This window comes from Nasonia vitripennis, assembly GCF_009193385.2.
Source record: "Nasonia vitripennis strain AsymCx chromosome 5 unlocalized genomic scaffold, Nvit_psr_1.1 chr5_random0007, whole genome shotgun sequence".
NCBI classification, from domain to species: Eukaryota; Metazoa; Arthropoda; class Insecta; order Hymenoptera; family Pteromalidae; genus Nasonia; species Nasonia vitripennis.
The window spans coordinates 452669-479154 of NW_022279658.1; the positions used below are offsets into that span (position 1 = coordinate 452669).

The following is a 26486-nucleotide window of genomic DNA, read 5'->3' on the forward strand; positions in this document are numbered from 1 at the left end:
TTAAAACTGCAAAAAAAAGATCTTCGTAAGGAGTATAAAAACCAAAATTGTAATTTGCTCTATTATTTTTATATTATAAAAATTTTGTGTATAGATTGTTTTCGGAGACAATAAAACTATTAAACGCTACATGTGTTTGATCTTTTTTAAGAAAAAATTAATAATAATATCATTATAAGTAGTTTATATTAATTTATTAATATATAAAGGTATATTACGACAACTTTGAAAATCAAATATCAATTACAACATGGACTCGAATAGTTGTTTAGGGTTATATTATATTTTTGTTATTATTATTTTATTAACTGCAATTTTGGTTTTTCACTCAACTCACCGGATTAACAAAATGTTTTTCTTTGTTGTATGCAGAGTCATAGCGTTAGAAAATATTTAAGAATATGGCAACATGTGTATTTTTACATAACTGATATAATCAGATAAACATTTATTAAATTAATTTGCTACATTACGCAAATAAAAAACAAAATTCATACTTGCTCGAATTTAAATATTTTCAACATATTGAAAATACGGGTATTTTTTTATTTTTATAAAAAATTTTGAAAAAAAAATTAGCTATTTTGTTTTTCTACCATATTTGTTCATATATTTTCTTGTTCGGTGCATTATAGTGTTTGGTTGTACAATGAGTACGCAGGTATTGGGCTCTGCGGTAGGGCACGGAAGGGGCAAGAGAGTAAAGCTGAAACTTAAGTGAACATACAAGAGAAGAGGAAGTAGAAGAGGGGCGTATGGGCGTGTCTTGGACCGCCGGGTAAGCTAGGCGCAGTGTTGAACCCACTGTCAGGCCCCTATTGGTTCAGCATGCTCTCTTGTGACGGGCCTCTCACCTGAGACCGCCAGGGGGATCAAAAGCACCGCCGTTGCCGCGCCACATTTGCTTCTGTCTTTAATAAAGTAGTGGGGAGAGATTGCAGGCGTCCGGCCCCTGCGGGCTACCATTTAGCCTGACAGCGCTACCAGGCAGCGTGCACAACACAAAAGTGGGGGACGGTCTGGTTCTTTCTCACTTACTTTCCTTCCCTTATTCATTTCTCTTTTTTTACTTTCAACCGGCACCAACCATATTTTTCCCCCACTTGCTTCCCCCTCTTTCTCTTGCACTTTTGTGACCAAACTTCGTACTATACTAGTCCATGAAGCAACAGTAATGTGGACGGCGGTGCCTTTTGAGCTGTGAGAGTAGGCGCGGCTTGATCTTTCGAGTAACTCAAGAGTACAGAACAGCGACAAGTTTTGCTCAGTCGAGATCAGAAAGTCGAATACGAAAGAGTAACAAGAAATAGAAGAAGCATAAAAGCATTTTTTAATTTATTTATGAATACGACTCGTTTATCATACTTTTTCCGCTTAAGTCTTAATTTAGTTAAATATCAACAAGAATAATGTAAACGTATATAAACAGAGTGATAGATAGAAAAATTATGAAAAAAATATTTCATATTTTCATGATATTACATACAAATTATTTGTTGTGAACTATGACAGTAGCAATTCGACAGTGTTTAGTGATAAAAACTGGTTACGTGATACAGAAGTAGCTACAATCAACAGTTACGTATCTGTTAAAGAAAAATCATCTACTAAAATCTTAGTGAAAATCGGCTCAATTGTGTGAAATGACGGTTACCTCAGTTACGTCAAACTATTCCATGATGCGACCTTGTTTTTCTACGTATCCTTTCCAAGGTAAGATTTTTTTTTTAACTATATATGTTTGAAATAACAAGAATACCTTCTCAGTTATACAATTACTTGCGATAAAAAGTCTGTTTTTGATTTTAAAATTAATAATAAAATTATTATTATCAGAATAATTAAATAATAATGTGTCTTAATTTTGATTGTCATATATTGGTGGTTTTCAATTATACCGTAGATATAGTTTTTACCAGATTAATATACACGTATAAATACAGTGCTTCTACAAGACTTTTACAAAATTTTCAGCACAATTTTTTAAACTAGTTCCGGGTTATGTCGTATCGAAATTAAAAATTTTAGCATGTTTTCGAATTTATGTCTGTTTTTTATAAATTTTTTATATCGAAATGGTCAGCTTTCATTTTTCAAATATTCACGTTTTAAATTTCAGTTAAGACAGCCAAAATGTATATTATATATGTTACAAAAAATACTTTTATTGAAAAAATACAAAATTTTACAAAAAATCCATGGTTGCGTGAAAAATTATTTAATAATGTTTGCGGCAGTTGATTCTAATACCAGGCGATATCAAGTTTTTATTTCTGCTACAGTTACATATTTTCGTTTTTATATCTTAATTTGCATAATTATATACGTGAATTGTAAGAGAAATAGCAATAAATTAAAAATAAAACAAATAACTTCGAGTTTCAAACGAACTATTATAGCTAACTGCCTTAGTTACATGGTTGAGCAATTTCAGCAGCTGATATATTGCACTTACGTTGTGACATTTATTTGTTCTAATTAATCATTTTCTCGTGAGTTTAACCATGTTGAAGAACTGAAAGTATTGTATAGCAGAAAATCCCAGTTATTTACCGAAAAGACAAAAAGAGTGATACTAAGTGATGGTTAATATACATATATAATACATTAGTCTACTTGACTGCCTAATCCTTTTTAATATTTTTTAATGAATAAACTTATACCATTTTGTAAAACTCAATATTTCGCATAGTTTTTTAATCTTTTACTTTGAGTAAAAATAACCCTACTTGATTATCATGTTCTCTAATAAAAGTTGTATATTTCTACTAAAGTAGATACTAATTTAAGTATATTTAAGTGAGTAATTACTTATAAATCTTACTATCATCAAGTTGTTCATAAACTTATTTATATATTAATTATGAGCATTATAAAAATTTTATAAATATGACATTACTGCTAAATTTAATCTTTTTAAATTATTCGATAATTTTTCAAACCTACCTATGGATATTTTTAGTTTGTATAAAGTTTTATTATAATCGACAATTTAATAGATTCTTTCAATTTTCTAAGCCACCCTGGTAGAAAATTAACGGTTGAAATTCGTTAAAAAGTTAAGTTTAATTGGCCAGTTTTACCAAATTTTAATGTAAAAAAATTAATTAAAAGATTGCTAATATTTTAGTGATGTGTATCTATAATACCACATCAGTATTATTATTAAGTTAAAAATTGTTTTTCCCTTTTTTTGGCATTAAAACGTATATATATGTCTTATTACGAATATTTGGATTTTTTACGATTGTAACGTATTTTTCTACAATTTTTAGATTGTAACAGTCATTTGACAAATTTCGAGCAAAAGTTTCGTTTTATCATGAGTTGATGCGTCATATCTATGCATTTATAACGGTTAAACGCTTATTTAGTTAAATCGTTAACCACGACTTAGCTAAGTGTCTTAAAACTTAGCTTATTAACCGTTAACATTTCTACCAGGGCAGTTAATCGTATTATACAATCATAGTTTTTTATATTAGTTTTTATAATAAAGATTAAATAATTAATAAAGTATTTCAAATGATTCACCATGAACATAATAATTTCTTAACGTTCAGAAATTTCATAGATGATCTTTATAAAGAATCCTACGAAAAATTACACTTACAAAATTATTTTTTCTTCAGGAAATGGTGAAAAAAAAGTCGAGACACGCTGGCTATTTTTTTCTAATTCTGTATATTTAAAACCATACAAATCCGCTCTCTAAGTCGCAAAATATGCCTTATGACAGTGTTTTATCGTGAGTGGGGGTAATAAATAAAGATTTAAGATCCGAAAATTACGCATTGATTTATAATAAACGTAAAATTTTAAAACTAAAAATATTAGAAAGGTAAGATTGTTAAAAAATATTTTCAATTCAAAATTTTAAAATAAACGACTTTGATCTTGTGATATTACTATTTCATAATTGAGTTTGATACTTGAATTTCTATATTTTCAAAATGTTTACCCTTATCCTTTTACTGGACATTTAAATTGAACGAAATTAGGTATTCTTTATTGTACTAAGTCTATGAGAGCGCGAACTAAAAATTTACTATAATAATAATGAGGAACAAGAACTTTTAATTTAAAAAAATTCGTTTAAAAGGCTTCACCTGATAAATGGTTACGTACTATTAAATTATTGAAAAATCACGAAAAAGGTACATATTAACTTAAAATTTTTAATGATTTTTTTCAATAATTTAAATTGTACGTAATATCTTAGCAGATTCAGCATTATTAACGATGTTTTTAATAGAAGCTCTTTTTCTGTATTTTTATCGGAACTTTTTGCGTGTTGAAAAGTGGTATAAAAGTAGCTTGGGCACTTACTCTAACGTAACAATATGTTACATTTTCTTCTTTTTTATTATAGATTTTTACATTTTCTATTTTCTCTAGGATATTTATCCCTTTGTAGAGCTCATAGAACTCAAAGAATATTAATTATTTTCAGATTTAAACTCGATTCCTGGACAAGGTCGTGTTAACCAGTTAGGAGGTGTCTTTATCAATGGACGACCATTACCGAATCATATTCGTTTGAAAATTGTTGAAATGGCAGCTCAAGGTGTACGACCTTGTGTGATATCAAGGTAATAATTCAAGATGTGTGATACGTATTGTATTGGCACCGTAATTATGTACAAAATAAAATTTTTACGTACATCAATTAATACATCAAATAGTATTATACTGTGAACCAAGGGCGTAAACTGGATTTTTTTAGACCGAGTGCGAAATTTTTAGTACAAGTCTAAAGCGAGTGCGTCTACGAGCCAATGACAAGTACTGCAAACTTTATCAGGTTAAAATGTCTATTTACACGTATTAGTGAACACAATTTACTTTGAACTATTAGCTTATGACCCTTTTTAAATTACGCAATTTTTTACTTTACACTACTTACGCTACAGATAGGCATATATAAATAATTTTCCCCGGGCCTGATGAGCTTGACATGTATTCACATTCTTTAAAAATCACAAGTTAAAATGATGTCATGATAAAAAATTGAAATTGGTATTTTTAGTTGCGCTGGTGCTTGTAAGAATCTAATATAAGTTCTATGGAATAATATAAACTTTAAGTTTGTACAATTGTAGAGATGTAATTAATTAAACATTTAATCTCATTTTAAATGTTTTCTTTTTAACTTTTTTTAGATAAAAAATTCAATGAATCTTTGATTATGTATCTATATCTTTTCAAATAAGTCATTTTCTGATCTTCGAGAACATCTTAATTAGTAAAAAAATTTTCGCAGGATTATAATGATTTAGTTTAGCTAAGTTATACGTGTTAACTCCATTTATTTTAGAATTCAGATTATAAAATAGATTTGATGCAGTCTGAGATTTAAAGCCCATTAAATCAAGAAAAAGTGTTTTTTTATTTTTTAGTTCTCGGGAAGCACATTCCCAAACGATCTAGAAAAATTTGTTTTCCGAAAGCCTCTTTTTGTGAAAGTAGCTGTATGATATTTCGAATAACAGCTACAAAATCTATTGATGATTAAAAATAATCTTTTTTAAATTAAGAAACAATAAAAGTTACAATTATGAGATCAACCTTTCTTATTTTTGAGCTATGTACGTTTTGAACATCGGGTGAAGTCTACCAACACAAGCTTTTTAAATGTATGCATATTTTATCTATAAAAAGAACAAATTGAATTTGTTGAACAAATTAGTTTTTATGTGTGCGTAACGCGTATTGCTTAGAATCTAGATTAAGATAATTTATAACACTACAGGGAAGACATTTTCGTATAGATATTATAAAGTGTATTTTTCTAAAATTGTGTACCCTGTCAACATAATTATTTTGACAGTCATTAAATCACATAATTAGTACGTCAGCATTAGGTCACGCATTAACACTGAAAAAATTGTTTGTTTCAGTAACAAAAATTCGGTCATGATAACTATCTTTTTTTAAAAACAAAAACGTGCATATCGCTGATGTAGTTAAATTAAGGGGCAGCCGGAGTTAATGCTTTGAAATGTCATCATAGGACATTTCGTATTTTCAATGCAAAAAAAAAAAACTATAAGTCTGATTGACTTCTAGATTTACTAAAATGAATCTTAGAACATAACACTACACCGGTCTGTTCCCTATATTAATTGAAACGCATTTAACATTATTCGGTCAAATAACGATATTTGCAGGTTATGTGAGGTTTTCTGTAATCATCAGACACCCGCTTGTGTTTTTAATGCCGAAAAAACTAAAAGTCTATTTGATCTCTAGTTTCGATAGAATGATTTATTCAACTCACTACGCTGGTCTGCTCTTGGTTTTTCATTGTATATTTTATTGTTTTTAGATATTGCCGCCCCTTATTATTGTACTGAGTTGCATTTAGTTGTCGTAACAAACCAAATTTGTGAAGATATTCAATTATCACGGAACTTCGTAGATTTTGTCTTTTTAGAATTGAATTTATTTATAGGTTAGTTATGATCGCATTAGGTATATAATTGATTAACTTGATTAACTTGAGAGAATAAGTATTGCCTGCATAGTTATATGGGAAATAGCTTGACGAACAATAATAATAATAATTGTACATGCGCAATGTTACACTACTATGCTAAGCTACTAGTTCCAACAACAATACTGCGTTTCGAATAAGTAATATCGCTACACCAACTAACTTTAATTTTTTTTAGTGCATTACTGTATACAAAATTAGTATCGCGATCAACTTGCAATTATTGTATTATCATGTACAGATCGAGATTCATTCAAACTAAATTTAACCTTTATGAAAATAATGTGCAGAGATCTATGCACAGATTTCTGCACATTATTTTCGTAATGGAATAGTGTTTATTCACGATTAAAATCATTGCTGTTGGCATTAATTTTTAAATGTCATGTTATATCCATCATTTTAAAATATTTGAAAACTTAAGACATAACATTTTAAAAATTAATAAACATGTAATTGTTCATAGAAATCTGAGAGTGTCACATGGCTGTGTTTCAAAGATCCTAAATCGTTACCAAGAAACTGGAAGTATAAGACCTGGTGTTATAGGTGGCAGCAAACCCCGCGTAGCCACACCGGAAGTTGAATCAAAAATTGAGAGTTACAAGCGTGATAATCCAAGCATCTTTTCTTGGGAGGTGAGAGATCGACTGATAAAAGAGGGTATCTGCGACAGAACGACAGCCCCAAGTGTTTCTGCCATTTCTCGCCTTATCAGAGATCGTGATCCCGAAGATGCCAAACTTAACGATGGTAAGCATGCCACATAATAAAAATTAAAATAAATGTTGTAATTTGTTTTTTTTCTTTGTATTTCTTTTAATAAATATGATTCAAATTGTTGCTTCTTATTTGTAATTAAAGCTGCACTTTTTATGATCTTAAAATAATACAGAAATTGTCATTAAGCATATTTTGCACAAATAGTTAATTACAAGATCTTAGAAAGCAGGAAACAAGAAAATTAAAAATCTTAGTGGAGCTTTTTAAACTAAAAATTTTTGTTGTAACAGTCGGAAAATACAATGTACAACCACATTGTTTTTCTTATTTTATCGGATACTAATATAATTTCTTAAATTAGCACTGATAGCGATCTTTAGATCTTAAAGTTAAAATAACTCAAATTAAATTATAGCGACTATATTTTTTAATTATTTTTTCTAAAGTGTGATTATTAGTGATTTTATTATTTGTTTTTGTTATTCTAATTTTACCATTATCTTTAATAAAACAATTATTTTTTTACATAAACAATTGTACAACAATTACAAGAGTAACACTATCATTCAATCTAGTTGAAATTATTTCAGTATTTTTGTTTATTCTTTCATTTAAAAATAGTATTATATGTATTTTATAAAAATGAACTTTTGGAGTTCATCGACCGTCAGGCATCCTTTCATATTAATCACTCATAATTTTTGTTCTGCTCTAAATTACTAGTTTCTTAGTGTGAGCAGCTATCTTACAATAAGGACCGTGCGCACAGTAGCGATTCACTCTGCTCTGTAATTTTCTTGCCGCTGCAGTTCATCTGTAGATTTAAAATGTCTCATTTTTTGGTGATTATAGTTTCTTTTTTACTCTTTCTGTTGTTCCTACTTGCTTATACATTAACCTTTTAACCAATTATATGTTAACTCCTAAATAAAATAAAAATTTATTATATTTTTGCAAATATGTACGTGTGCAGGCATGTCAATCCTTTCGTCATGAACTAGGTATGTGCGAGTCAAAGGCCCAATTTTATATTTGCTTACGAAATTGCGGTGCATATAATAAAATCAAAGATACAATAATACATTATCAGTGTTTAGATTTTAAGTCAACATATTAATTAAGCAGAATCAATAGATTCAAAATAAAAAACAAACGTCGAGAGGTTGATAAATCGCACCAAATAATCAATTAAGTTATTTTTTAGACAAAAACTCCAAAAAGTACTTGAAGCTTGAAGTAACATATCACTGTTACGAAACAAGGAAAAAGTCATATACTTATTGTTAGATTTTTATCATCCTACATTTACTCTACAATCAAAATAAAAAAAAATCGAGATTGATTCGCACATCCCTATCATGAACAATGTATAATTGATTTTAACAGTCATTCGATGTTAAAGTTACCCTGAAAAACCTAAGAACTAGGTAGTTAAAATAGAAAAAACTATTCACATCTTAGAAGTCTATACATTTCCGGTTACTACCTATTTTTAATGATATAGAAGTAGGCTTTATATAGGTATTGATAATTCTATAAGTTCGATAAGTTATAGTGGAATACGATAAACTGTTGTATTTAAGCGTTAGGCAAATAATGTTATTAATTTATGCAAGTGGCGCAGTCCGTGCACATCGTATAATAACATTCGCGTGGCTCAGATAATTAAGGCGCGTGGTCATATAAATTTCGCCTCCTGGAAGACTTTCGGACAGGCTGAATTTTTCGGGAACAATTTTTCACATACATCGTTATTTAATACGTTCTTTTAATAAAAATTCTCACTAAGTTTGTTACCGAGCTTTCAATATCTTTCAATCTAGAGCTTGCCTAACTATTATGGGCACTTACTCTAAAAATACTTAATCTAATAAAAGCGCTATATTTTGTAACAAAAACTGGCAAGTAAAACTACTAAATTCTTAGATTAAGAACCTAAGAACTTGCCAGTTACTGGGATTACGTTTCTATCAAGGAAAAAGGGGAGGGGCTAAAAATTTGAAAAAATAAAGATTTAAAATCAGGAAACTACACATTAATTTACAATCAAAGGTGAAATTTTAAAACTGCAAATATTAGTGAGAATGGCGAGCGGCGAGGTGCAGCACGTCATAAAAATAAGATCGTTGAAAAAATAAATTTTAAATAAGAGATTCGAACATAAAATACTTTGAACTCCTGATATTCCCTATTTTGTAATATTTCAATTCGGCATTTCTACTATACAAAAAATGTCATGACCAGATGTTGCAAAGCCAAAATAATGTTGTGATTGGCTCATGTAGTGCACATGCGTCTAAGTCAAGAAGTCTAAACGTCTTGAAGGTTAAAGCGCGCAACGTGCGCTGTTCAAAATCTAGTTTATTAAGAAATTGCATTATTTCAAAATTTGTTTTAAAATTTTGCTTCTGTAATTTGACACTTTCTACTTTTTATTTTTTTTAAATTTTACCCTTACCCTGCACTAGCGTTACAATTCATGACTAAGATAATTTTTTGTTTTAATAACAATAATTCTTTGTTCCTGTTGGGTAAGGATAAAAATTTCCTATGTAATAAGTTGCTCAAACAACCATTATTCATTGTTGATGCCATTTAATTTATAAAATTTGTGCCTTCAATGAAAACTGACTGACATTATTGCCGTAGTTGTTACAGCAAAACTGGGTTAGTCAGGGAAAATCCGTGCAAAATTTTGTGTTAGTGAAATATATTTGTATTGTTTTTTTTTTCAGAATTACCTATGTAGGACTATATTATATTAATGTGTAAAAAAATCACGTTCACGTTTTAATTTTAAGTTTTCTGAATTTTGTAAATTAATTTTAGAAAAGCTTTGAGATATGTTTTTCTAATACAGTGATCTGCTCTATTTTGAGTTTTAATAATGAGTGCGAGATAACATATAAAAGATAACAATTAAATATTGGCTATAAAAAAACGTTCTTCTTGTAGAAATTTGTTTAATTTTCTTTCTATACTAGTCATAAGTGAACTTTATATTCTTAGAACATTCATATATTTTTTTCCTCATTTTGCATACATTTTTTTCCATCATCGCTACAATATTTTGAGGCATTTCTTTGCATCACGTGAGACCTTGCGACAAGATAAATGAAGTGTGTGCTATAGATGGTTCATCGCAAGGATCATTTAAAGGTAGCCGACGGCAAAGATGAAAGAGCCGTAGCAGGGTATATAGGAGGTATACAACATACGTCAGTTCGAGAAAGAGAATGAGAGAGAGAGAGAGAGAGAGAGAGAGAGAGAGAGAGAGAGAGAGAGAGAGAGAGAGAGAGAGAGAGCAAGAGAATGAGGTAAGGAGGGAGAGGATAGTCATAAAAGTCGATACCTTTGTGCGGTCTCTTGTCGGGCCTTCTGAAGCGGTTTGAGCTGTTCTTTTTGAAAGAAAAGCCTCAAGAAAGAGGGCACGATGAATCCTAAAGAAAAAAGACAGCATATCAAAATATTCGATTGTAAAAGATTTTCCCTTATTCAAAAACATAGAAAGGACCCTTTTTATAACTTGGATATGAAGGCTATAGAAAAAAATTTCTAACTGAAGTAAGGGACAGTCAAATCATACGCGCGCGCACACATACTCACAAGAATATGATTGATTAAAACTGGTAACGAAAAACATGGGTGGTCCCACATTTTAATTACTTGCTTTTGCTGTTTTATAAACTGGCATCGTTTACATAGAAAATAAAAAAGCTGAAATGACTAAATTATTTTCAAATTTTGTATAGTGATACGGTTTATAAGAGCAGATCATCCGCAATTAAGGAATGGTAGTAGCCATGCTCATTGAGTTAAATGTTCTGGAAAATCTAATGAAAAAATATTCTGCATCAAGGGCGTAAAGTAGGCTTTTTTAGGCCGAGTGCGGAGTTTGCAGTAGGAGCTGCAGACAAGTACTGCAACCACACGAGGCCAAAAAGCCCACTTAGCCCTTGGTGCACACCATATTTTTTGTAACGCATGTACTGATTTCCGCGTTTACATACATAAACGCGCGCGCACACACACACACACACACACATATGTACATACTCATATATACACACACATATATGTATATTTGATGTAAACTATTGACCATTTTCTTTAAAATATTATAGCGGGTGCTTTTCATTTTTTTTCGCCCGCCAGTTTGAAAAAAAGTTACTTTAGTCCCGCTTAATAGGTCAGAAAGACGCGAAAATCGTGCTTGTGTTACAAAAAATTTTTTCAAATCAATAAAAAATATAACATATAGCTTTTTCTGATAACTATCTTGCATGAAAATACATTTGCAACTGTTTCTACATAAATTCCAAAACTTATTATTGCAAAGCTTCTTTATAGCACTGTGTGGCATAAATCCGCATCTATGTCACGCCTATCCGTGACATAAATAGTCCATTATTGCACCGTGCTGATCACCCTCGCTACGCTCGGGCGCTAAAATGCACGGTTCAAAAATGGACTGTTTAGGCCACGGATAGACGTGACAGTGGATTTATGCTAGTCAGTGCTATAAAATAGCGTACAATACTCGTGGCATAAATAGTCCGCTATGCTCGGGTGCTAATACGCGCCGTGCCGTAATGGACTATTTATGCCACTTGTATCGTAATATACTCTTAGAAAAGACGCCTACGTCCGTACAGCGACCGATAGTCTGTTAAAGCCTTGAGATGATACAAGATATCTTGCTAATTTTTGACTTTTTTAAAAGATAGAACTTCGAACTAAACCAGTATGACTATGACTTCTACAAAGGTGTCTGTAGAACAATTTCATACAATGTATGCCGAAAATATGCAGCAAATATGCATCTCAGACTGCAACTTTAGCTGCAGATTTATCAGTAAGCACTTTTTGTGATTAAAAGTTATCTATCGATAGATACATAAATAGATAGATGAAGTTTATTTATGCGAAGAGAAAATTTCGTATCATTCAGCGAGGGCTGCTATTTAATATCGCGAAGTAAGGTTAGTTAGTATTGCGTAGTGAAACCTTCCAGATAAGTCCAATAATCAATGTTTTTAATTGCCTTAAGAAGCTTTTTGATTTTTAATAGAACGTTATACTACACGTGTCAATTAAGTAGTCCATTATTTTATGGCATAAGGTTAGCGATATTCGGTTAGTGCAATGGGCCACTTACTTAACAAGTATCGTATCAGAACATTCCGATACAAGTGCAAAAATGAGCTGAGAAAAATGATCTATAAAAACTTCAGCAAAATTTACTACACTACCGTGGATAGGAAAAATAATTAGCACTGCGATGTAAATTACTGTAAAATGATGTACATTTAAGCACGTTTTAAGTTGTACACACGAATGTACGAACACGTACAGAGAATATGCTAAAGTACATAAAGAAACATTAGTGTGCAATCCTTTAAAAACGCTTAGAAAACATATTTAATTTACTCAATATGCTCTCTAAGCGTTTTTGAAATAAATTAATACACAATTGAAATATATTTGTATTTTATCAATAAAAAATATCAAATGCAAATTCTTAATTTAAACATTTCCTAATGGTCGCTTTCGCAAATCTATTTAAAAATAATTGTGACTTCTGGCTTTCATAAAGATAAATGGTTTATATATGACTATAACTAATAAGATTTTTATCATTTATAAATGATTGCGATATTTTAAATAATAAGCACATGCATTTGCATTATCGACAATAAAGTTATTAAGACAATACGGTTTGTTTTCGTATATTGGCGTAAGGTCTGGTAGGTTCTGTGAGATAACGTACGATTCCGTGGGATGTGTCCAAATTTTAACATTACCCTACACAAACGTGCGGAAACGTCCAGTAGTGTCCACAAAATGAAATAAAAACTATAATTTTTATTTTCATCTAGGACTTAAAAATGACGGGACGTACTTGGATTCTGAAGATTTTAACTAAGTTAGTACATTGATTTTTATAATGAAAATAGTATCCTGGTAGAAAATTAACGAGTCTAACATGCCTTAAAAGTCATAATTTTTACTTTTTAGTCAGACTTTCGCATTTTTTACAAGTTATACCCTATTTTAAAATCTTCATTACTTTTGATATCGACGGTCATTTTCAACAATATTTTTATTTGAATGTCTTGGACTTAGCTATCCATAAAAACCGGAAAAATGCAATTAGGTACTAATTACCAAAAAGGTAATTTTTCGGTAATTAGGAATCCGTAAATTTTTGTTGTTTCATGTGGTTTTAAGGTGCTACTCTTTTTCATCACATTTCCACAAGTCCACTAAAAAACTTGGCCTGACAAGTGTGCCCTTAAAAATACAAGACCTCAGTTTTTTGACCGTGAAGTGTCCCATTTCTCATGTGAAGAATTCTGCCGAAACTCATAATAAAGTGTCTATCTGTAACGCAATACTTAAACAACAACAAAAACTAATAATAATCGTAATGGATATAACATTTTGCGATACATGTGCAGAAAATACCCCGAATCCAAAGCACTCATCGCATAGTTTTCTTTTAATAATAAAATGTTCAGAAAACAGTATAACACGAGAGAAGTGCTTTGATTTCTCGGCTACTCATCGACAAATATTTCACTAGCAAAATGCATCTAACTTATGTATAAAGTCACAGACAGTAAATGCATACTTATAGAATAAAACTTTTATTATAAAAAAAGCAGTTGCTCTGTTAAAATATTTTTACAATTTCAAATAACGAAAAATCATAACATTTTTGAGAATTTTCAAAATCAATACATTCATAATCTATTTTATTTCACGCGCTTATATGCACTCACACGAACATATACTTTCTCTCTTTCAAACACAAGAACAAAAGATCGTACCAAAATCATGACGCTGCAGGTCACTTAACTCTCCGAACAAAAAAAAAAAAAAAAAAAAATAGAGCCGATAGTAAGCGAAGTGTGAAATAAGCTGAAAGCAAGTATTCTTTTGAGGTTTGCCGAATCAAAATTGTGTGAGAGAAGGAGGGACAGAGAGGAAAGAAAGGGAGGAGAAAGAGAGAGAGCAAGAATTCATCTCTATATTCTTGATTTGGCTAGTACACATTTCAAGCAGATATATTTAAAATAAAGTGTACTGTAAAAGTATGATGGAAACCCTATAAATATTATTAATTATGATTGTTATTATCAAGGGTTGTTTGAGCTTTTTAAATTATTTGCTCCTATCCAGATCCCTTTATCAAAATCTGTTAACCCAAAATTTATTTGTTTTGTTAATCCTGAGGAAAAGTTAAAACTGAATACAGGATTCATTCGTAGGGTTTCTATTTATAAGCAATCGCATCGTTCCGCCTTATCACCTCAAGGCGTAGACGTACTTTTTCTTTCATAACCGAAGGAGTCTTTTTTCCAGTACAGACCGTGTTTTATCAACAGATTGCCATGCTGATTATTCAAACGCTTACAATAGCCAAAAAGAGCATTGTCGAGCCTGGAAACGCTTTGAGGAAATATAATATGCATTTTGAAAATATACATAAAATTGACGGAAAACAACAGGGTAAGGGGACAAATTTTGAAAAATAATTTATAACAAAAGGTAAAAGTCCCAAAATATTACAAAATTATAATTTTAAAAACCTAAATTTGGAAATTCCTAAAAATGTTACTTTTGCAATTTTTTAACCACAAATATTACCTTTCGCAATATTTCAACACAATATTTTTGTTTTACAAATTTTTTCATTTCAAAACCTCAGTTTATAAATTTTGAATTTCTAATCTTTACCCTTTCTAATTTTTATTTTTCAAAATTTTTACCCTAACCCCAAACAACGGGCTCAAACAAAATTTCTTTACATGTAAACAAACAATCTTGAGTTTTCGAATATTTACAATTTGTACGTACCGTAATTATTGTAAATATAGCAAAAAAATCAGCTTATACGGTTTGGATTCCCTTTGGTTATCCACAATGGGTGCATCTTCCTTATTCGAACTCGTATAAAGTACTCAAATTTTGATATTTTGGAATGTTACTTTAACTTATTCAATATGTAAATTTTTCTTTCATAAATAACATTATTTCGATTTTGTAGTATCAGTAACTAAAAATGGTATATTGTGTAACTTGTGTGGGGGAGATTGGAATTTTCTAGCAAGAATGATGTTTGAGCACGAATGGAAGGACACGAGTGCTCAAAAAATCATCCAATTCTGAAAAAGTCACTTCCCCCTTGTTACACACCATGCTTTTTTTAACTAGGGCATAAATAGGCCCATTTTCGTGCACAGAAAACGAATGAAAAATTGAGGACACTACAGTATATTGAAAAAAATTACATTTCAACGTTTTTTAACTTGTTTTTACATTTTCTAACAATTTTTAACATTTTATGACGATTTTTAAAATCTTAAAGCAGCGGGAGAAAAAGTTCTTTTCCTTCCGTTGCGTGCAAAACTCAATTTTTGTAACACGTGCATAAAAAAGACCATTTTCGGCGCCTATAAACTGAGCCGAAAATGGGGTTTTCCGAGCGTCACACAAAAAGTAGAGTGAGAGTCCCTGATCACAATACATGTATCAATTAATCCATTTTCGCCCCCTATATAGGTAGAACGAGCCTACAATAATCGGAAATCGAGCGGACCGAAAATGGTCGTTTTCGCCTCTAGAGGCGAAAACGACCATTTTCGGTCCGCTCGATTCATTTTTTTTTCATCTCCTTACTAAAGCTTTAAATCGTTAAAAACTGTTGAAACAATTTCCAAAATATCAAAATTTTCAAAATTTCTCAAAATGTTCAAATGTTCAAATTTTCAAAATTCTCAAAATTTTTCAAAATTTGCAGTTTATTAAAATTTTGATTTACTAAATTTTAAAAGCTTTACTAAAAATATATTTAAATAAATAAAAAATATATATGCATATATATATACACACATATATATGAATCTATACACGCCCACCGTAGTGGACGACTCGAAAAACTCCATTCTCGATCCACTTCATAGGCGACCCAAATGGTCTTCCTTATACACTTGTTATAAAAAGCACGGTGAACAACGAGGGGCAAATGTGCTTTTCCAGACTCGGGTGATGTTTGAACACTCGTGTCCGTCTTGGGCGGCTACGGCGCCCTCGACTACCACTCGTGCTCAAACATTATCCTCGCTTGGAAAAGCCCATTTTCGCCCCTTGTTGTACAATGTACTAGTTCCATTCGTTTTTCATGCATGAAAAAGGCTCTTGCTGCTGTTCATTTCAAGCGTGCGGGAGAAAATGGCTATTCCCTCCAGCTACTCAAAAAAACTCAGAATAAATCAAATTTTTGAAAAATTTTGAATATTTTTGAAAAAGGCTTACGACTTAAAATGCGCAACTTACCATTCACTCTATATGCATAAAAACGGGTCTTTACAGGTACTTATCAAAAATGTACAGTGTGTAACAAGAGAGGGGGGAGGGCAATTTCTACCTCGGGTGAGACTTAAGCACGAGTTGGAGTCGAGGGCGCTGCAGACACCCTCGTTAGAAATAGCCCGCCCCTCCCCCCCTAGTTGCACAATATACTATTTACCCAGATAACAGCTCATGCTGACTCTCACAGAACATCGCTGTGCTGCACGTTATGTCAGCATAATGCCATCTTGAAGCTGTCTATCTATACGCCCCGATAACATGATGTCGGACGAATGACGGCACCGAGACGGCTCGGAATGTGCCACGCGTGACGTCCAGGTACCCCTGCTCCATGACCCGGAAATGACGGCATTGTGCTCAGCTAATGACTGTGATTGACTCAAGGAATTTTTTCCTCTTAATATTGTAACTTAATATGTGACACTTGTAAAAATTGATCTGAAGAGGTTGGAAACCACACCAACGAAACGTCGTCAGTTGAACATCTATTTGTTGAAGTTTTTATTTTATACAAGGGTTAACTCTCTCACTGTTGTTTACCTTATTTATTTTGTTAACATGGAGAGCAGAAAACATAACTATTGAAATTATGATATAGTTGCCCTCCGTAATGAAATGATCCATCAATTTACAAAGTTTGGAGTTAATGCGTAAATATTTATTCAAATAGGATTTAAATTACACAATTTTGGGATATTAATTGGATTTAAATTTACTTCGATATCCCCCTTAAACTGTAACTTAATTCTGATAAATAACTACTTCTCACAGAGTAATTGCCTTACAAGTTCAGAAATTTATATTTGATTTAATACTTTACACTGAACCCCGAATGGTAACGAATGGTAATTGAAATCGTACGATTTTGTTATATTACGGGACGCTGCTGTAGATTTTTGTACGATGTCGTATGTTCACATACGTTCGCGTATGTTTTAGTTTAAGACTCGAACATTTTGTACAGCATTATACAGAAGTGTACACGAACGTACGCAAACGTACACAGGCGTAAGTGAACGTATGAAAATGAAGTAACCTAAAAAAATAATGATTGTTACAGACCCCCCTCTACGTGGCGTCCGGCTTTTTTTCGCAAACGCTTAGTTTTTATATTGGTTAGTATATAAGACCGATCAGTACTACGAATTAAGATAATTATCGAGAAATGAAGGGTAAGCTGTGTCCACAATCACCCGTATTCGTTATATATACAGATATACTAATACACACAAACGGTACCGAATACGGAGCCAAAATGGTCTATTGTGGACGCAGCCTTAAGCCGTATAAATGTATATTCAAGATATGTGCAAAGTATCTGCAAAATTTTGGGTTTTAAATATTTATTTTATTTATAGGTTCGTATACTTTTTCGTACATATGCGTTCATTCGTGTACGTTCACGTACGTTTGCGTATACGTTCGCGTATGTTTACGTATATTGCCATACGCCGCTATGAAAAATATTCGAATCCCAACAAAATCGTACGTGAACGTACGCAAACGTACGCGAACGTACGCGAATGTACTGAAATACAACAAAGTTTTACGTTCAATTGCCACGTATAATAAATTTGTAGAATGCAACTTTTTCAACTATCGAAAGAATGTTGTCTAGCATGGAACATCTACTTTTCTGGTAATTTGCTGTTGTTTGCCATAGATTTTATTAATATTTACCATGGATACCATGGATCGTAGTTTTACGCTAAGCTTTCCAGAAAGTACTGCTTAATTAAACAACAGTTACAATAGTTACAGTTGAATTTCACAGGTATCCTGTGAAAACATTTAACAGAAAGTATGTAGAAAGTATGCAAGAAATATAAGAGTGAGGTTAAAATATTTGATGAAATTCAAAAATTAGAAAGGGCGCAGATGGTAATATAAATTGTAGTTTTCAGTTGAATTTTTGTAAAATGTCTGTTCTTTTTAATACGTTTATATATGATCGGGTATAACATAACAAGAAATGTCTAAATATTAACCAAAACGTACGTAAACTTACTGAGACATTCAAATATGTACGTAATCGTACTAAAACTTACTTCCGTGTTCCCGATTTTATAGCAAGCTACGGTAAAATACCACTTATTTTTTCGGAATTGAAAATTTTCAATGGTATTATGACGCAAATCGCCGTACAATTATGATACATTTTTGTAGGTTACTGTAGCCCTGTGTACGGTGACGTAATTTCGCGTACGTTTTGAGTGGCATTCCAATATTCAATACAGCATTATACGAAATCGTACGCCAACGTACGCGAACGTACAAAGAATTAATGGAATATACTCATTAATACGAAAATGTGCAGCTTTATACGTTTTAAAGAAGCAATTTTTATGCGTATAATTTTACGGTTCTAAAACATACTCGGTTGTACCGAAATGTACAAATGTACGCAAACGTAAACAATTATACATATGTGAGCAGAAACTGTGCAGAAAAGTAGTATTTATCTATTTTCTGATTTTTTAAGGCATAGGAGTACATAAAGGAATTTTTAATGACTAACAGGAGATATTTTATTCATATATGAATAAAATACGGCACGATGCTGTACATCTACATATATCCGCGTACATTCGCGTACGTTTCTGTACAATTATGTAAAAATGTTCGAATCTCATTCAAAACGTACGCGAAGATATGTAAATGTACAACATTGTAACAGTTACTGACTGAAGTGTATTGCGAATGTACAGTTTTAATTTCCATTCAAGATGCAGAAAGCTCACCTGAGAACGAATTCAATAATTACGACTGTTTTTAAAGTAGATAGTAATGAAAGATTAATTTCGTAACACATAATACAAAATATAAAGTCTATTTGAATGATTAAAAATCTTTATGTCTTCTAGGGAAAGCAAGTTCTGGTTCTGACTGCGAAAGTGAACCAGGGATTCAGTTGAAACGTAAACAACGTCGTAGCCGTACAACTTTTACTGCTCAGCAATTGGATGAACTAGAGCGGGCCTTTGAACGTACACAGTACCCAGATATTTATACTCGTGAGGAATTAGCACAACGTACAAAACTGACTGAAGCACGCATTCAAGTTTGGTTTAGTAATCGACGGGCTCGCTTGCGGAAACAATCTGCTTCAAGTACTAATTATATCAGTTCATCAGTACCTTATTCTGCTGCAGCAGCTGCAGCAGCGGCTGCGGCAGCCGCGTATTCACACATGCATGCAACAGTTACGACAAATCACCCACCTATACCATCAGCATCGACTGCTAGTACAGTGTTACAATCAGCATCAAACTCTCAGATTATGACGGATACGGCGCCTTTTTCACCCGCACAAGGTAAACATATATTATGATTTTGATGCATAATAAGTTTAATTTATTAATACTATGCCATATTTAACTTCTTACACTGTTCATTGGACATTATTCAATTAACAATATTAGTAAAATTTTAAAGTACAACATAAACAAGGAAGGGTTCATTCAGAAAATTTGTATGTTCATTTTTTTACTTAGTACAGGAGTATGGTAATTCTGTGTAATAAGAAAAAAAAATTAAGCTTTTGCTACCATCGGCGAGGTGTTCAGCACATGACACAGAGAAAGGCTAAAGATAACTGATCTAAGTCTGAAATATCTAGTCTTTTTGTGTACGAAGCTACTATTGGGAGTATAAAGTTAATTCGCGATCAGAAAAATGGCGGCGACAAAGTCGCTAGTTATACATTGCAAGTATATATATATATATATCAAATATGGCGGCGATAAATTCGCATCCACCAGAGGGCGTATTGCAACTTTAAACTCCTAATATTAAGCATTTAAAAACTAAAAAATTCTCAAATATCTTTGAATATTTTTCACGATCTAGCTGTATGTATCTGTTTGATTCTTATTATTTATAAAAGAATGATAATTATTATAAAATTATACTACAGATTTCCATTTTTTAGGTTAAAGAAGATTAAAATCGTTGCTGTGATTATTATTACATAATTATTTATTACAAACTCCAGAGCAGTTATAAAATTGGAAACTATATTATTATATTACGTACCAAGGCCGGGAAAATAAAGAATGTCTCACATCGCATGTGTATTGGCAAACATGCGATCTGAGCATTCGTATGCGTGCGTATGCGATTTTACATGCTCCAGTGGTCAGAAAGTGACATTTTCTCGTCCGCGCAGCGGACGGGAAATGTCACTTCTCGGCCGCAGGCATGTGATATACCATTAATATATAGGACTCTTTTATTATTCAAATTATAAATTTAGGTACTATTCGAACCAGCTCTTAATTTTTTAACCTATCAAATTGCTTTATTAACACAGCTTCATTACTTCCGGTTATCACTTTTCACACAGGTGCACATTATATTTTTTTTTTGTAACGTGCGGAAGTAATTTTGTCTTTTTTTGTACGTATTAAGCGGAACTGACGTGAATTTTTTTTTGGCATGGCTACTACGCTCTTGTTTAAACTGTAAAAAAGAAAAATTGAATTTTTTTTGTAAGTAATAAATAAATAATGCATATACATCAAAATCAACGTTTTTTTTTAAAGTTGGCAAACAAAGTTTTTTGTCCTATTGGCAAGCAAAAGTTTTCAACTAAAGACCTAAAATGTAAAAATTGCGCGAGCGACCTATCTTATGAATAGCCTGTTGTTTTGATGGTTATGTTGGTTAGGAACATATGTAAGGAAAACATTAGGAAAACATGCGTGAATTTCTGTGAAAAAAAATTGACGACAGTGTTCATATTCTATAATAAAAAACGGAGGGGTCTGCAAACTTTTCAACAATGAAACATCCAAAACTTATAATAAATTATGTATCAAAAACCGCCTCATACATTAGCAAGCAGATATATAGATATATTAAAACAATATTTTATTTATTGGACCTATAAATTTAGTTGGAGGAAGCTACGTGCCAATGAATTGGCAGCGGTTTTTACTATGAAAAGGTATCTTTTTACTGTATTGAGGTTGTCGGAGTCTGGATCGAAAATTCATATTTTAAGGTTTAAAATGCAAATAAGGTAGCCTTAACATATATATAGGGCTTCCATAGTATTTTTATTGAAAAATTCAGAAAATTTCACAAAAAAAAGTATTCGGGTAGTTTAAGTTAAAAATGCATTCCTTATGAGCTACAAATCATTGAAAATAGGCAAAAAATACTAAAATTGCTTAAAACCTCAACTTTGACCAGTTAGAACTCGAAGCCAAATGAAGGAATCGCGCTGAAATTTTTGTTTGGAGTCAGATACAACATATAGAACATATATATTAGGGTGTATCGAATTTTTGTACGCACTTTGGCGACTCGTAATAGTGCGGAAATTTTAGTAGTTATATCAAATAGAACGTCTCTAAAATTTGGGCGCATAAGGTCAATTGTTGTGTAATAGTAAAATTTTTAGTTTTGCTAAAATTATATAGATACGTATTAGGAGGTATTTGGAGTTCAAATCATAAATTTTTATAAAATGTCCGTGTGGATGGTTGAGTGTGTATGTATACCGTCAAAATTCTAGGCGGGAGTACGCGACGGATCGTAATAAAATTTGACATGCATTTATATTTTCTGATTCTAAATGTGGGGAAATTTTCTTTTTATGATTCTGACCATTTTATGGCCATTTTTCAATTTAAAAAAAATATATGCTTGTTTTTTTTAATGGTGTGATTCATACAATAAATTAAGCAATAGTGTTTCTAAAAGAGCATTGAATTGCCTACCTTTTCCCGCAAGATTTTTAAGATTGACCTTTTTGTTTAATTGTTATGATAAAAAGATGATTTTGTAAAAAATTTTGTAAATAATATATCTAAAAATAAATTGTCAAATTTTTTGAAAAAATTTATGACAATAAAATACGATGACATCTATTTGCTGTAAAAATTTTAAGCTATTGTGGCGACTAGTTTTTGAGCTAAAAATCGAAAAAAAAAATGGGTTTTTGATGTATGATTACGGGAGTAAAAAGACTTTAATTAAGTTCAAATTTTGAGAAAAGATAGATATTTCGATTTCCTCGGCTAGGTTCTTTTTAGGCACGACCGCGACACGGAAGTGATATCTCACACAATTTTCGACCGCTCGGGCTGAAATTTTAGGAGAAGTATCCTTTTGCAAAAGCTAAAAAACTATTTTTTTTTATCCCGATCCTCTACGTCGTTTTGAAATGCGGACACAATTTGTTCGATTTTTAAGCGTTTTTTTAATAAAAATTTTCCTGCGATGCGATTATCTCGGAAAGACTTTAATCAATCGGGCTAAAAATTTGCGTGGGAACTCCCCTCGTAATACTAAGCTGACAGATTTATTTTGGGCTTGATCCTGCACGTATACGCAGAATGCGGTCACCTCCAAAAATTGCTAAAAACGGTTTTTTAGCTCTAAGTCGAATTCTAAGCATCCTACAAAAAAAGTTGAATGGAAAAGTTATAGATCTTTGAAAAATACAACTTTTTCCTATTAACATCAAATCATGAAAATGCTTATAACTCGAGTTTACAGCTCAGAATCGATTTTTTACAGCTAAAAACCAATTATTTGCCATAAAAAATTACGGATTTACGTTTTACATGAAAATGTTAAAGGTAAAAGTTGTAGACATGTTTAAAATACAACTTTTTTCTATTGACATCAAATCATGAAAATGCTTATAACTCCGGTTTACAACCCAAAATCGATTTACAGCTAAAAATCAATTATTTGCCATAAAACATTACGGATTTACGTTTTACATGAAAATATTAAATATAAAAGTTGTAAACATTTTCAAAATACAACTTTTTACCGTGGCAAACATTTTTTTTTAACACTTTTTGACATACACAACCCTAAAAGCGATTTTTTGATATATAAATTCAATAATAACTTTGGTGCAACATGCCCCATCCAACCCAATAATTTTCAGCAATTTTCCTATATTATTAAAAGCTGAAAGTTATATTTTGGCCTTTATCTCATACATATATACAAAATTAAACCACTTTTTAAATTAAATTATAATAAATGCATAATTTAGGAAATACGTAATCGCCGAATACAATCCGTGTAACTTGGCATCATATAACGACGTACGCTATATTAATTAAATCTTTTAAGCTTAATCAGTACAATTCATTTTCAAAATTCAAGTGTATATACTGAACTAGAAAAACCTAAACTCAATAAAGAAAATTGCTTAGATTGAAGAAAAACTCTAAGTAGCTTACTACATCCCTCTAATCTATGCCAAATACCTAAACAATCAATTTTCTAATATTCTAATTGAAATCCTACAAACGAAATATCATCCTTTTGTTACTTCTTCTTGAAAACTGCGATACAAAAGTGTTGTATTATTTATCTGAAATTACAATAGAATAAAATTAAAATAAGATATATTTTAAGAATATCTACAAACAAAAATAAATAATTGATACAAATACAAATAAGTTACTAATTTTCCAGTAGTTTTGATGACCGCCAGAAGAATACCAATCAAAACTTTGACAACAATATTGAAAAAAAAAAACAGGATAATACTGTATAAGCACCGACAGGCATTAGGAACGCGAAGCGCGAGCGTCAGCGGTCGTGCCTTATGCGCAAAACGCAAAGCGCGAGTGTTTTACGTGCTTTGCATCGCGAAGTGATGCAAGGCGGCAAGCCAATGCGGCCGCAAGGCCGCGCGTGGCGCGCTAATTGCAGCTTATAAAACAGTTTAGTTTAAAAGATATTAGGATTCAAATTCTTTGTTTGTTACCCTGTATAGCCTGTATAATTGAAAATTACTATTTTTGTTAAACCTTATAACTCGCTAACTAAAGTTTAGAATGTTTTGAGAAAATTGAGGATTTATGAGGACCCTATGGTATTTAAAATATGTAATTTTAAATTTTTACTTGATTGCGCCTCACCCCTCGAATTGTCATCCTTCTCCTATTTTAAATATTTTGATCTAATCTTTCTGATTACCATAGTCTTTTGCTGAAAAAATTGCTCCTGTAGTCAAATAACTAAGATTGAAAAGATTTTAAAAAGGCAATATTATACTGTATATTTAAACAATATTATATGTATTGGAACTATAAATTTAGTTTGAGGGAGCTACGCGCCAAAGAAATAGCAGCAGTTTTTTGTTTACAATACTAAATACCAAATAAGAGGAAGCTTAGTGCCAAGGACTTGACAGCGGATCTTTTATTACTATACAATTTCTAACCTTTACATTCATGAACATCACAAATTTTGCTTCTTAAATTATATCATTTGTAATAAAATTCACTAATTAATTTTTTTATTTGATTTCAGATCTTTATCCTTCGCAACATAGTTCGATGTCTCATCAAGTTGCGTCTGATGCGGTTCGCTTACCAGTAAGCCTTATAAGTTCTGCTTCTACTTACACTCTTAGCAGTTCTATGAGTTACGCAAATTCACTGTTAGCTATACCTTCCACATCTTCTCATCAGTTGGTTTCATCAACTGTTTCGAGCATGTCTTCAGCAAGTTTTCACAACTCACAATTGCAACATCAGCAACAAAGCATTTCAACGCATCAGTTACCACCAACACCGAATTCACTAATTACAATTATAGGGCCAAATTCTGGTAGCTCTCACTCTCCTTCTGATCATTTAACGAATGCAGAAGTTTCTGCGGGTTCAATATCACCAAGTCAACATTCCCTTCACCAGCAACAACTTAACGTGACTCCATCAACTTGGAGTTCGTTGCCAATTGGATGTGAAGTAAACAGCAGCAGTTCAAGAATGACTAATCTTCCAAGTCCAAACGCTGGCCCTTCAAGCATTACTGGTGGACTTCCGCAAGCTGCTCCTCATTTGCATTCGTCACACCCTCATCATCAAACTTTTAATGGGCACTACAATCAGAATTTTCAACAATCAAGAACAACACACCATCAGTTATTTTACAACTGGTACAATTAATCATGTAAGATTTAATTGTGCAGTGATAAAAAACAACAAATATTGACTTTTATTTTTATTTATATAGTGAGCATTGTAGTTCCTATGTTTTAATTTCTTAAAACTCCCTACTTATCCATATTCCTTCGTACAATATAATACCGCATTATTATTTTTTTTTTTTTCAAAGTACTTTCAAAGTAAGATTTGATATACAGTTATGATGTACAGTTGAAAAGTGCATGCGGGCACTAACACACACACACCCTAACACTGAGTAATTCGAAATGCTACGATGATAAATTAAAAAAAATGACTTTATCAGTTATCTTTAGAGCATACGCGGAGAGAAATTTTAATTTAAAAATGGCTATATATTTTATTTATCAGGGGAAAAAAGTAACTTATGCAGCTATGTTAAATTTGTTCCTATAAAAATTTACTTCATATTAACAAGTGTATGTTATATAGGCGCATCAAAGTTTATCGACAGATCGCATAGAGCGTGACATCGAAGTCGTCATACGACGACGAAAACACGTTTATTAACTTACTACCAGAAAGTAATCCATAAACTCTAAAAACTGTTCAATTAGTACACAAGAAGACATACAAATTAGCACAAGTAATTAGAAAAAGTACATAACTAACTTTTCGATCGGTGCATTATGTAAATGTTAATGCACTTATTGTAGCGGTGCGCTGTTAGGTTGCGACACATGATATAAATAGCTTGCAATTTACGAAAATTAGGTTTATATGAAATTATCTGCAACATTATTTTTTAAACAGCAAAGATGTACCGAGTATAGAGTTGAATGTTGACAAAATAACGGAATCTCAATTCTCCTTTAAGTGCAAATTTACAAAAGCATGAGTGTCAATTACCAATAGGCACAATAATCGAAGATCGAAAAAATTAGTTTTCAACCAAGATAGCAGCTGTAAAGTTTAATATAGAGATATATTAAAGAATA

The 26486-nt window shown here is 31.6% G+C and overlaps 2 protein-coding genes across 8 annotated transcripts in view; one reads left to right on the forward strand and one right to left on the reverse strand.

Annotated features, from left to right (window-relative positions):
• LOC107982113 overlaps nucleotides 1-26486 on the reverse strand; it is a 729835-nt gene that overhangs the window by 438805 nt on the left and 264544 nt on the right. The window lies entirely within an intron of this gene.
• LOC100114080 (protein gooseberry) lies at nucleotides 1009-25591 on the forward strand. The gene is made up of 5 exons (XM_008205018.4): nucleotides 1009-1713; nucleotides 4454-4592; nucleotides 6963-7249; nucleotides 19462-19911; nucleotides 24890-25591. Exons 1-5 carry the CDS (start codon nucleotides 1644-1646, stop codon nucleotides 25528-25530), a joined length of 1587 nt encoding a protein of 528 aa, XP_008203240.1. The 5' UTR covers nucleotides 1009-1643; the 3' UTR covers nucleotides 25531-25591.